The sequence below is a fragment of the Harpia harpyja genome, chromosome 15 (genome assembly GCF_026419915.1).
Source record: "Harpia harpyja isolate bHarHar1 chromosome 15, bHarHar1 primary haplotype, whole genome shotgun sequence".
Classification (NCBI taxonomy): Eukaryota; Metazoa; Chordata; class Aves; order Accipitriformes; family Accipitridae; genus Harpia; species Harpia harpyja.
In genome coordinates, this window is record NC_068954.1 from 31,193,811 (window position 1) to 31,205,872 (window position 12,062).

The 12,062-nt window shown below is 71.5% G+C and overlaps 2 protein-coding genes across 6 annotated transcripts; both read right to left on the reverse strand.

The window, feature by feature from the left end:
* Positions 1 to 1,334: 1,334 nt before the first annotated feature.
* Positions 1,335 to 9,566, reverse strand: TIMELESS (timeless circadian regulator). Of its 5 annotated transcripts, none has more exons than XM_052810117.1 (30): positions 9,318 to 9,566; positions 8,865 to 8,992; positions 8,641 to 8,794; positions 8,432 to 8,546; positions 8,292 to 8,354; positions 8,079 to 8,180; positions 7,813 to 7,968; positions 7,602 to 7,735; positions 7,432 to 7,519; positions 7,165 to 7,341; positions 6,871 to 7,088; positions 6,685 to 6,788; positions 6,436 to 6,605; positions 6,228 to 6,353; positions 6,000 to 6,151; positions 5,824 to 5,921; positions 5,627 to 5,744; positions 5,352 to 5,553; positions 5,111 to 5,262; positions 4,954 to 5,039; positions 4,742 to 4,865; positions 4,572 to 4,654; positions 4,356 to 4,498; positions 4,112 to 4,280; positions 3,967 to 4,035; positions 3,774 to 3,892; positions 3,553 to 3,697; positions 3,425 to 3,464; positions 3,200 to 3,291; positions 1,335 to 2,308 (listed from the first exon to the last, which is right to left on the reverse strand). In XM_052810117.1, exons 2-30 carry the CDS (start codon positions 8,959 to 8,961, stop codon positions 1,335 to 1,337), a joined length of 4,470 nt encoding a protein of 1,489 aa, XP_052666077.1. In that variant the 5' UTR covers positions 8,962 to 8,992; positions 9,318 to 9,566. The 5 variants fall into 5 exon arrangements, with proteins under 5 accessions (XP_052666077.1, XP_052666076.1, XP_052666078.1 ...); XM_052810116.1 differs by having other exon boundaries at positions 8,865 to 8,995; XM_052810118.1 differs by having other exon boundaries at positions 3,425 to 3,461; positions 8,865 to 8,995; positions 9,318 to 9,565.
* Positions 9,567 to 9,881: 315 nt separating this feature from the next.
* MIP (major intrinsic protein of lens fiber) lies at positions 9,882 to 12,013 on the reverse strand. The gene is made up of 4 exons (XM_052810189.1): positions 11,488 to 12,013; positions 10,910 to 11,074; positions 10,716 to 10,796; positions 9,882 to 10,296 (listed from the first exon to the last, which is right to left on the reverse strand). The coding sequence occupies exons 1-4, from the start codon at positions 11,845 to 11,847 to the stop codon at positions 10,114 to 10,116; spliced, it is 789 nt and encodes a 262-aa protein (XP_052666149.1). The 5' UTR covers positions 11,848 to 12,013; the 3' UTR covers positions 9,882 to 10,113.
* Positions 12,014 to 12,062: the final 49 nt, after the last annotated feature.

Sequence of the window (12,062 nt, forward strand, 5' to 3'; positions counted from 1 at the left end):
TGGGGACAGGGGCACAGAGCCGTGGGGACAGGGACAGGCCCTGGGGACAGGGACGGGCCGTGGGGACAGGGGCACAGAGCCGTGGGGACAGGGACAGGCCCTGGGGACAGGGTCGGGCCGTGGGGACAGGGGCAGAGAGCCGTGGGGACAGGGGCACAGAGCCGTGGGGACAGGGACGGGCCCTGGGGACAGGGACGGGCCGTGGGGACAGGGGCACAGAGCCGTGGGGACAGGGACAGGCCCTGGGGACAGGGACAGGCCGTGGGGACAGGGGCACAGAGCCGTGGGGACAGGGGCACAGAGCCGTGGGGACAGGGACGGGCCCTGGGGACAGGGACGGGCCGTGGGGACAGGGGCACAGAGCCGTGGGGACAGGGACAGGCCCTGGGGACAGGGACGGGCCGTGGGGACGGGCACAGAGCCGTGGGGACAGGGACAGGCCCTGGGGACAGGGACGGGCCGTGGGGACAGGGGCACAGAGCCGTGGGGACAGGGACAGGCCCTGGGGACAGGGACGGGCCGTGGGGACAGGGGCACAGAGCCGTGGGGACAGGGACAGGCCCTGGGGACAGGGACGGGCCGTGGGGACAGGGGCACAGAGCCGTGGGGACAGGGACAGGCCCTGGGGACAGGGACGGGCCGTGGGGACAGGGGCACAGAGCCGTGGGGACAGGGACAGGCCCTGGGGACAGGGTCGGGCCGTGGGGACAGGGGCACAGAGCCGTGGGGACAGGGACGGGCCCTGGGGACAGGGACGGGCCGTGGGGACAGGGGCACAGAGCCGTGGGGACAGGGACGGGCCGTGGGGACAGGGGCCCAGAGCCATGGGGACAGGGACAGGCCGTGGGGACAGCCCGTGGGGACAGGCTATGCAGCCGTTGGGATGAAGACAGACTGTGGAGACAGGGACGGGGCCATAGGGACAGAGCCAGGCTGTAGGGACAGGCCGTGGGTACAGAAACAGCGCCATGGGGACCAGGACAGGTTGTGAGGACAGGGCTGGGGTCACAGGGCCGGGGTCACAGGGCCGGGGCTGGGGCCATAGGGACAGGGACAGGCCATGGGGACAGGCTGTAGGGTAGGGACAGGGCTGGGCTATAGGGACAGGGCTGCAGGAGCCAGAGCCAGGCAGGCAGGACAGGGCACACTGGGCGGGAGAGGGACAGGGACAGGCCAGCTGCCACCACGTGGCTCAGGCAAAGTCTACCCGCAGTGCCAAGGTCCCCATGCCCCAGAGCAGGGCAGCCCCAAATCGATCTGACACCAGCCCCCCCCCCAGACAGGGACAGGGACCCAGAGCCAGCCACCACACGGGGCCTTTATTCAGACGATATTCAGACGATGAGGACGTGGCCGCTGTGGGCGGTGGGGGCTGGTGGGGGGTCCCCATCCGAGGTGAAGTAGTTGATGAGTGCCCGCACCCCAGCCTTGAGCCCCGGCTGCAGCCCCAGCTGCAGCCCCAGGGCCACGGGGCCGCCGGCGCCGGCGGTGAGAGCGGCCAGGCCGGCGTAGCCCAGGTCCTCGGCGACCTCCAGAGCCCGCGTGGAGGCCAGGGCCTCGCAGCCCTGGAAGGCGTAGTAGAGGCTGGTGCCCAGGTTGTAGAAAATGCTGACACCCGGCACCCACTCCAGCACCCTGTGGGCCTCCTGCTCCCCCGGTGGATTGCAGACGTCCTCGTCCTCGCGCCGGCGCCGGGACTGGTGCTGGACAGCACGCTGGCACGCAGGCAGCCAAGCGCAGGCCCTGGCCCCCAGGAGCACCCGGACCCTCTCAGCCGAGGGTCCCGTGGCCGGCGGCCCGGGTGAGGTGGGGTGGGTGCCAGCCGTGGGGCCCTGGAGCCGGGCAGGGGCTGCGGCAGACCCCCGCGGCCGCACCATGCTGAGGAGGAGGAAGGACAGGGCCTCGGGGGCCGGGGCGCTCCGCAGCTGCGCCAGCCCCCGAAGCAGTGCCGCTGCCTTTGGGGGTCCCAGCTCCCGGGACAACCCCAGCACCTCCGCCTCAGCCTGGGTCTCGCAGGCGGCCCCGCTCAGCGCCAGGGCCATGGCGGCGCGGGCCAGGGCGCGGGGCAGCGGCGGGAGCTGGGCGAAGCCGGGCAGGACTTCGGGGCGCAGGTCCTGGCACGAGAACCCCTGCTCCGGCAGAGCCCGCGGCGGGATGTGCTCCGCCAGCTGCACCAGCAGCGCCCGCGCCGCAGCCCGGTCAGCGGCACCGGGGATGGGGGGGACGGTGGAGAGGACGCTACCCCCCAGGCCGAGGAGGAGGAGGAGGAACAGCAGAGCCCGGGGCATGGCGGCAGCTCCGGGATGGCCTGTGGAGGCAGGAGAAGGGATAGAGCCCTGTCAGCCCCCCATGGCCGCAGCCCCCCAGTGCCCCAGCTCACCCGCTTGGTAACGCCGGCGTGTCCCCTGCCCTGTCCGGCCGCTGCGGCTGCCACCCCTGCAGCCCCTTTATAGACGCCGTTATCAGGAGGTGTTGCGACACACAGGGGCTGGCCCCATCCCCAAGCACAGGGACGGGGCACTCCCTGGGGACAGGGCAGCTCGCACCCCCAGGGACCCGGCCCCCAGACCCGCACACCAGGCAAGGGCAAGAGCTGCATTTATTTATTTGGTCTCTTTACAGATTTAAAAGGTGTTAGGGAAAAAAAAAAAAAAACACACACCAAAAAACCACAAAACCAATACAGCTGAGGAAAAAGAGGGAGTTTGGGGTAAAACAGGGCAATGGAGACACCAAGGAAGGGGACAGGAGGGAGAGCCACCGCCTGTTTTTGCAGCACCCTTAAAAACAGCTTTAAAACCTGCAGAAAACCCAGTAAACAACCCAGGCCCTGGGCACAGAGGGAGCCCCCTCACTCCTCCTCCTCCTCCTCCTCCTCTATGCGGCGGATGCGCTTCCGCCTCCCCAGGGGCTCCGGGTCCTCGTCCTCGTCCTCCTCCTCGGCGTGGGGGGCTGCGGGGGCCGGCTCTGCGCCTGCGGGTGGAAGGAGCAGGGAGGGGGCTGAGCCTCCCCAAGCCAGGGGGTACAGGGAGTGGGGATACACCCCTGCCCCCCCACTGTCTCCCCAGCACCAGGGATGTGACAAAGGGGCCAGGGACAGGTCAACCATGACCCAGCAGCGCCCCGTTGCGCTGCTGCTGGTGACACCCAGAGCACCACAGGGGAAGAACCCCCTGCCCCCCGGAGAGACCGAACCCACCCGAGCTCCCATCATCCTCATCCTCGCTGTTGAGCTCCCGTCGTCTCTTGGTGCCCGGCTGCACCAGGCTGGGGACAGGGACAGGCTCCTCGCTGCAACAGTGGGGACAAGTTGGCACCGCTCAACCCTGCACTGTGAGAACCCAGGGGTGCGGATCCCCTCCCCAGGCAGGGAGAGGACCCCCCCCCCCAGCGTCGGGGCCGGTGCACGGGAGCCCGTTCTCACCTCTCCGAGTCCGATCCCAGCCCTGCCGGTGGTTGCTCTGCTGACGGGCACAAGAAGAAGGGCTGAGGACCAGCCCCACGGCTGGGGGATCCCAGCCTGGCTCCCATACCCCCAGCCCAGCCCCTCACCTGGAGTGGGGTCCTGGGGGCACCTGGGTGGCTCCAGCAGCCCCTTGGGGGACCCTGGGGGGTCGGGACTGTAGTGGGCGATGGAGGCGGCCGCACGACGGAGCTGCTGGGGGGTGAGGGCAGCCGGGATGCGCCAGAAGGATTCCTGGGCAGAGGGGAGAGGCTGTAGGGCTGTGCCGGGAGCGAGGGGATGGGAACAGGGACAGGGACAGGGACCTCACCTGCTCGTTGGCAGGGGGCCGGAGCCCCAGCCGCCGCAGCAGGGCCCGGAAGCGCCGGTCCTCCATGGCATCCTCGTTCTCCTCCGAGAGCGGCACTAGTGGCACCGGGTGGGACACGCCTGGGCCGAGACCACCGTCACAGCCCGGCCCTGGCCCCCACCCCGGCCCCCACCCCAGCACCCTGCCCACTCACCGTCCTCCTCGCGGTCCCCAGCTGTCCTCCTCAGGCAGTTCTCCAGCCACTGCAGGGGTCCGGCCAGGCCTGGGGACAGGGGAGGGTGAGGCAGGATACGGCCCCGGAGCTGAGCCCGACTGGGAGGCTGAGCCCCTCAACTCACCTTCCTGATGCAGACTATGTGCCAGGCCCTGCCCAGCCCCTTCCTCGGGCGCCCAGTGCCCCTCCATGGGGCATTCCTCTGCTTCATCCTCCTCCTCCTCCTCTTCCTCACTGTCCCTGTCCTCTGCCGAGCTGTCCTGGGCCGGCACCACCGGGGCAGTTGCCGCACCCTGCAGGGACCAGCGGTGTTAGGGTGCCCGTGTTGGGGCAGCACCCGGTGGGCACTCCTCCCAGCCCCCCCGTACCGGCCCGGGGCCGTGGCCCTTCCTCCGGCGTTTCTTGTACAGCTCCTTGCGCTCCGACACCAGCCCCAGTCCCAGCAGCTTCTCCACCACGCGAGCCCGCGACCGTCGTGCCGTCAGGTGCTTCATGATGTTCCCCAGGACATCTGCAGGGAGGGGGGGTCAGGGCAGGGGGCTGCAGGGGGCTAGAGAGGGGCTGCCTGCCCCAGCCCTGCTCACCCTCCGAGCCCTGGAACTCCTCGAAGAGCCGCGTCAGCTCCTCCTCCTGCTCTTGTGTCCATAACACAAGGTGGGTGCCCTTCCTGGAGGGGGGCACGGCTGTCAGTCCCTGCCCCGGGGTGAGGCAGCCACCCCAGCCCAGGGGTCCCCCGCAGGGGTCCCCGACCCACCTCTCCCGCGGGAAGTCCTTGGCACTGCTGGCTAGCCCCAGCCGCACCAGCTGCTTCACCACCTGCCTCCGCGTCCGGCCGGGTGCTGGGAGATGGGCCAGGATGGCGGCAATGATGTCCTCACCTGCGAGAGCGGGAGGCTGCAGAGACGGAGCCCCCGCTGCCCCCCCGTGGGGGTTCCGTTGCCCCCCCACCGCAGGGAGCCCCGGTACCTTCCACCTCCTTGTACTTCCAGTACAGCTCCCGCAGCTCCTGCTCCTCTTGGGGGGTCCAGGGGGGGACCCGGCTCCTGCCAGCCCTGGGCAGAGGCAGAGGGGAGGTGAGGGGAGGTGAGGAGAGGGCAGCAGCCCCCTCCCTGTCCCCACTCACCCCTCTCCCTCCCGCAGGGAGCTGTAGCCCTCGGTCATCTCGCGGACGGCCGCCGGGCTCTTCCAGAAGAGCAGCTCCACAAAGGCTTTCTTGTTGGTGGCTGCCAGCGCAAAGAACTTGCCCAGGACGAACTTGGCCAATGCCACCAGCTCCTGCAGGCGGAGGGAGGGAGAGCGGGGCTGGGGGACGCCGGGGACAGACCCTTCCCCAGGGGGCTCGGGGGAGCCGGGCCCTGGCTGACCTGATGTGCGCCGGCAGCGGGGTCATTGAGGAGGCGGTGGAAGAGGGCGAAGAGAGAGAGCTGGAAGAGCAGGGGCTCCATGTGCAGGTCGCGGGCCAGGCGGTGCAGCAGGCGAGCGGCGCAGTGGTTGGTGCGGGGGCTGTTGCGGGTGTACCCCCGCAGCAGCAGCACGAGCGCCCGGACCACGGGGGGACAGGCGAACCTGCCGCAGCAGCTCCGGTGAGCAGGGCCGCTCTGGTGAGCGGGGCTGCCCCTTCCCCTCCGTCCCCTCTCACCGTTTCAGGTAGTCGAGGAAGTTGAACTCCTTCTCTGACACCTGCATGGTCTCTTCCTCCTCTTCCTCTTCCTCATCCTCCTCTTCCTCCGGCTCCTCGGCCTCGGGGGGTGCATGCCCTGTGGTGGGACAGTGCTGAGGGCCTGAGCACTCCAGCCCGGTGCCCGACGTTCCCGGTGCCACCGGCTAGAGACTCACAGGGCAGGGGAGCGAAGAGGATCTCCCGCAGCAGCCAGGTCTCCTCGGGTGGTCCTGCATCAGGGGGTCCGAACACATCCCCTTCGGGCCAGACGTCCCTGGGGAGAGGGGGACAGGCTGGCACCGTGTCCCCGCACCCCTGCCCGGGTGCAGGATGGGAATTGCAGCGCCGGTACCTGGCGGAGCGGAGCAGCCGCAGGGCCTGGGGGACTTGGGCATCCCGCAGGCACCCCTGGATCCGCAGCAGAGCCTCTGTGCGCTGTTCCTCCACCGGCGTCTCCGAGGCAGCGTCGAAGGGCACCATGTCCTCGGGCAGGGGCACCTCGCCCTGGGGCAGGACACTGTGACCCTGCGCTCCACCAAGACACCCAGCGCTCCCCGCGGGGCCGGATCCTTCCCCCTACCTGCAGGCAGGCCTGGATCTGCGGGTCCAATCCTGCCCACAGCTCCTCCAGCTCCACGGCGCTGGGCGGCTGTGGGGCGACGGCTGCAGGCGTCCGCGGCTTCTTCCTTCTCTGCACGCGTTTGCTCTGGGGGGCAAGGACCGGGTCAGGAGGGGGCTGCCTGACCCCCCCCCCAGGGGACCCTGCTGGCGGGGCAGCCACATCCCACCTGCACCACGAGGCTGGTGCGGCCCCGGCAGAAATGCTCCAGCATGCGGAGGAAGAGATGGGCCGTCTCCACCAGATCCCGCAAGAAGCTGCGTGGCTGCTTGGTCTCGTCGAACTTGCGGAAGAGGGCGAGGAAGAGCTCCCGGTACTCCATCAGGTAAAAAATGTTGCCTGGGGAGGAGAGGGTCAGCCGGGGAGGGGCTGGGGTTGGACCCCTTCCAGTTACGGGTGGAGGGACAGACGGACTCACTCTTGATGACCTGGCTGCTGTCCCGCACAGCCTGCTCGGGGGACCGGTCCATCTCCTGCACCGTCCGCAGCAGCTCCTGGTACGCCTTCAGGGCCAGGTGCATCCTGGGGACGGGCAGCATCAGGGCAGGGCCCCGCACCCCGGGGGGGGTGTCCCAGGCACCCGGTGGGGGTCCCAAGCACCCACCTGCGGGCCCAGGTCACCGCCTCCTTCTTGTCCATCAACGCCATCTCATAATAGGTGGTGAGGTTCTGCTCGATGAAGTGGAAGGCGCGGACGCCCACCGTCTCCGACACCAGCTCGGGGCGGAAGCCCCGGCGGCGGTTGAAGGCCATGAAGAAGGCGGTGGCCCACAGGTAGTAGGTCTCGTCATGCTGCTGAGCCTTCTCCCGCACCAGCTGGTCCTGGGGGCAGTGGGGGGGGGGCTCAGCCAGGGTCCCGCCGCCTGGGGAGGGGGTCGCAGCCCCCCCGGCCCCTCACCTTGACCAGCAGCATCAGGCGGTTGTAGCAGCCCTCCAGGAAATCCTGGCAGAAGTGGCGCAGGAAGAGCCGGACGTTGCGGGCAGAGCGGCGGGGGGGCTCGGCCTCGGGGGCGGCCTGGCGCCGCCGCGGCACTCGCCGCATCTCCTTGCCCAAGTCGTGGCTGTAGCTCTTCAGCTGCGGGGGACAAGCACGGAGCAGCCGGACTTACGCCCCCATGTCATCGTCCCCGCACCCCCCCCATCACGTCCCCGTCCCTGCGCTCACGTTGTGCAGCCCTTTGTGGAAGACGACGTCCCGATCCCCGATTGCCTTCAGGCCCTGCAGAACGTAGGAGCCACCGAAACGGGAGTGCCTGGGGCAGAAAGACACGGGCTGAGTGGTGCCTGCCCTGCCACAGGGGTCCCAGCCCCGCCATAGGATCCCCCCCTCCTCACCTGGATGGGCGCTGCAGCGCTCGGGCCCTCCTCTCCGCCAGCTCCCGCTGCCGCAGGGTCTCCAGCTCCTGCGCGTCCTCCCCGTGCTCGGCGGCCGCCTGCCCCTGGCCCAGCACCGCCAGCTCCTCCGGGCTCTGTGGGCAGTGCTGTCAGTGTTGCGGGGGGGCTCATGGGGAGGTCCCCTGCCCCACCGCCCCCCACCGCAGCTCACCTGGTCACGGAACATGAGGGAGATGATCTCCAGGACGTGCAGAGCCCATTGCTGCTCCCCCTGGGCGCTGGCCAGGAACTTGAGCAGGTCGTCCATCCCGCTGATGTGCAGCGCCCACAGCACCCGGTCGTGCACGCTGGCATCGCCGTCCACACCCTGGGGGCGACGGCAGGCGGGGGGCTCAGCAGGCACGGTGTCGGGGTCCCCAGGGGGCCACCACGGCCCCGGACCTGCCAGGTACCCAGGGAAGGGTCCTGTCCCGGTACCTGCTCCTCCGTGGGGTCCGGGGGGACGTGCAGCACATTGCGCACCAGCAGCAAGATCCTCTCGATCAGCAGCGTGTCCTCCTCCTGCCGCTGCTCCCAGTCCTGGGGCGATGGAGCTGTGAGGGGTCCCCACAGCACCCACAGGGACCCCGGCCCCCCTCAGCAGGGACGGAACCACAGTCCCCGGGAGCCACGCAGGGACACAGGACTCACCAGCTGCAGCAGGTCGTAGAGCTTCTCGCTAAGCACCCCAAAAACTTTCTCACTGGCAAAAGCCTGCAGAAACCCCTGCGTGAGCGAGGCGGGTACGGGCAGAGGCCCCTGCCCAGGGACCCCTCCCCGGGCACACTCACCTCTTTGTAGGCCTGGAGGTAGGACAGGACCTGGAGAAAGTGGTGCCGGGAGGTGGCATCCGGCGGCACTTTGCCAAAGCAGAGCAGAGCTGGCTGCGTCAGGTTCACCATCAGCCTGCGAGCGGGCAGGGCGGGGGCACGTGGGACCGCCGCTCCACGGGGAGCCCCCGCAGGGCCACCCTCCGGCCCCCGAACCTGCCCCCCGGTACCTGACGACAGCATCGAAGAGCACCTTGTCCTGCGGGTACTGGACCAGGATGGGCAGGAGATCGTTCTGCAGGATCTGGGCTGCCCCCAGCTGCTGCCGGACGTCCCGGGTCTCGTCCTCATGGCGCAGGTACCGGATCAGGTCCTTGACGCTCTCTTGGAGGGGACGGGGCCGTTAAGCCCCCGCCGCCCCCGGCCCCCCGCCGCCCCCCGCCACCCCACCTACCCAGGCAGTCGGGCTCCCGGTGGTAGACGTCCCCTTCCAGGTAGCCCAAGGCGCTGCAGGTGGCCAGCAGCTCGCAGTTCATCATGTACCAGTCCATGCAGCGCGGCGGGGCGCTGGGGACCGGGAGCCTTCTGCGGGACGGCCGTCAGCCCCACCGTTCTGGGGCTTCCCCCCGGGCCCCTCCCGCCCGTACCGGGACACCGGCCAGCTTCAGGAATCCCCCACCCCTTCCCGGTGCCCCAGCCGATCCCGGTGCCGTGGTTCCCGGGATCGGGGCACCACCGGCGATTCCCCTTCCCGGGGCACCAGCCGGCCGCGTCTCCCCCACCCGATACCGGAGCGTGGGTCGGTCCCGGTTCCGCCGCCACCCCCCGCTCCCCGGGCACCAGCCCGTCCGCGTTCCCCGCCCCCCCGATACCGGAGCACCCGCCGGCCCCGGTCCCCCGCGCTCACCGCCTGCCCCGTCTCCGCCGCCCTCGCGGCCGAGCGCCCCGGGAACCGGCGCGGGGGCGGCGTTACACAACCGCCCCAGTTCCCGCGGCGGGAGGCCCCGCCCCGCCCGCGGGCTTCAAGCGGTAACTCCCTCCCGAAAAGACCCGGTGGGTCTCTCCCCTCCCCGCCCCTCCCGTCGCCCCCCACGGGCAGGGGACCGGCGGCGCGGTGTCCCGCAGCCCCCTCCTCACGGGCACGGCACCCGCTCCCCCGCACCGTGGTGCTGCGCGGACTCCGCCCGCGGGTCGCCCTGCGGGGATGGGGGGGGAGAGCGCGCATGCGCGGCATTGCCCTTTTAAATGCATCTCTGGCTGGGGCACAGCCCCTCCCCCGGGGCGGTGCCGGGCGGGGCTTCCCCTGAGGGCGCGGGAACGGGCGGCTGCGGGGGGCGCCTCCCGTCAGCCCCCGCGCGGTTACCGGGGCGATGCGGGCCCGGCCCGGGCCCCGGTTCCCCGCCCCGGTGTCACCCCCCCCCCCCCACCCCCGGGCACGGCCGCGAGCGGTTACCAAAATAAAAGAGCAGGTTTAATTCACCGAACACAGAACTCCCGCCGCAGCGCGGCGGGGCGGGGCGGCCCCCGGCCCGGTACGGGCGACCCCGGCCAGGCCAGGCCGGGTCCCGGCAGCGGGGCTCCGCCGCCGCCGCCGTCTTCGCCGCCGCCGCCGCCCGCCGCGCCGCACACACACGCACCACACGCACCGCGGCGGCCCCGTCACAGCAAAGCAGCGGGCGGGCGCGGGGGGGGCCGGTCCCGGCCTACAGGCCCTGCGTCTTCAGCTCCAGCGGCTCGGCCGGCGGCTCGGGCGGCGGCTCGGCGGCGGGGGGCTCTCCCTTGAGGGCGGCCAGGCGCTCGGCCAGGCTGCGGGGCCGGGGGCACAGCGCGAACTCGTACAGCACCGCGCCCAGCGCCGCGCCCAGCAGCGGGCCCGCCCAGTACACCTGCGGGGGGGGCGGCGTGGGCACGGGCACCGGCACCCCCCGGGGCGGCCGGGGCACCCACACACCCCCCCCCCGGGGCCGGCGTGGCCGGAGGGGTCCCCCCAGCCCCTCCGGGGCACAGCACGCACCCACCCACCCGTCCCTGCGGGGGTCCGGCCGGGCCGTGGGGGACCCACCTCCCAGCGCGGGGGGGGGGTTGTGTCCCCACGAGATATTGGGGGGCAGCGGGGCTGGGGGCTCCTTGCACCCCGTCTGCACAGCCCCCCCAGCACCCTGGGGTGCTGCTGTCACCAGGGTGGGTCCGGCAGCCGGACCCCCTCAGCGGGGACACCGCGGCTGGGGCAGGACTGGGACAAGTGGGGAGGACCCGGGGAGGGCCTGGAGCGGGATGGGGGGGCCCCCCCACCCCACTTACTTACCCAGTGGTTGGTGAAGTTGCGGGTGATGACAGCGGGGGCGAAGGAGCGCGCGGGGTTCATTCCAGCGCCCGTGTAGTGGATCTGCAGGGAGGACAGGGCAGTGGGGTGCTGGCCGGCTGGCCCCCCCCTGCGGTCCCGGACCCCCCACCCAGCCGCCGGGGTCACACCAGGAGGGTCCCCGCGGCCGCCCTTACCCCGAAGAGGTGGCCGAGGGCGAGGGAGAAGCCGACGGGCAGGGCGGCTGAGCCCGGGCGCCCGTCGTGGCGGTCGTCGAAGCTGGCGAAGACGCAGAGGATGAACTGGGCGGTCAGGAGCAGCTCCACTACGGTGCCTTGGCCCGGGCCCACGCCGGGGTGCAGCTGCACGGGGAGGGGGCTCAGCACCCTGCCTGCCACCGGCCGGCAGCCAGCACCCCACGGAGCTGGTCCCCCATTCCCGCAGCACCCCAAACCCCCCGCTGCCCTGGCTGTCACCCCCCCCCCCCCAGTCCCCAGCCCCACCTTACCCCGAACACCTCCTGGACACGCCTTACTGCCCCACACCATCCCAAAACCCCAAGCACCTCCTGGACCCCCAACCCCCCATCAGCCCCTCCCAGCCCCTCAGCACCCCAAACCATCTCTGAACCTCACGATCTCCCGTTACAGCCCCATGGTACCCCAAACCCCAAAATACCTCCTTGAGCCCCAACTCCCCCCGCTCCCTGCCCCACGGTTACCCCCCAACCCCGCAAGCACCCCAAGCACCCCCAGCCCCCCTTGCCCCCGCTCACCGCGCTGAGGCCAAGGGTGCCACGGATGGGGGCCGGTGTCACCCCGTAGAGCACGCCGGCCCCGGCCAGCGCACCCAGCAGCTGGGCCAGGAGGTAGCCCAGGGCGCGGGGCAGGGAGAGCTGCGAGGCCAGCAGGAAGGCCAGGGTGATGGCCGGGTTGACGTGGCCCCCGCTGACGTGGCCCAGTGCCTGCACCAGGGTGGCCTGGGCCAGCCCGAAGGCCAGGGCGGCCCCCAAGACGCTGGTGGGGCCCGGGGCCCAGCGCAGGGAGGCCCCCAACCCCAGCAGGGCATAGAGGAGGCTGCCCAGGAATTCGGCCAGGACAGCCCTCCAGAAGGAGGACGAGCGCAGCTCCCGCATGGCCTGGCCCCCGCTGCCCTCCACGGCCCCGCTCCCCTCCCCGGGGGCCGCCCGTGCCCACCTTTATAAGGCCCCCCCCGGGCCGGCCCCGGGGGTGGGATCCCACCGCTGCCACCCCCCGTTAACCACTTCGCTGCCCGGTGCGGGGGACGGGTGACACGCGACAAGGGACACCCCCCCCCCCCAGGCCCCCCCTGGGGCTACCCCGCACCCCC

Coding starts and splice junctions, on each gene's coding strand:
- TIMELESS (XM_052810117.1), bottom strand. CDS start 8,961: ATGGACTGGTACATGATGAACTGCGAGCTGCTGGCCACCTGCAGCGCC. Junction 8,181..8,291: donor TCTACGACCTGCTGCAGCTG/GTGAGTCCTGTG, acceptor CCATCGCCCCAG/GACTGGGAGCAGCGGCAGGA. Junction 7,969..8,078: donor CGGACCCCACGGAGGAGCAG/GTACCGGGACAG, acceptor CGTCGCCCCCAG/GGTGTGGACGGCGATGCCAG.
- MIP (XM_052810189.1), bottom strand. CDS start 11,847: ATGCGGGAGCTGCGCTCGTCCTCCTTCTGGAGGGCTGTCCTGGCCGAA. Junction 11,075..11,487: donor GCACCCTTGGCCTCAGCGCG/GTGAGCGGGGGC, acceptor CTCCCCGTGCAG/CTGCACCCCGGCGTGGGCCC. Junction 10,797..10,909: donor CCCTCGGCCACCTCTTCGGG/GTAAGGGCGGCC, acceptor TCCTCCCTGCAG/ATCCACTACACGGGCGCTGG.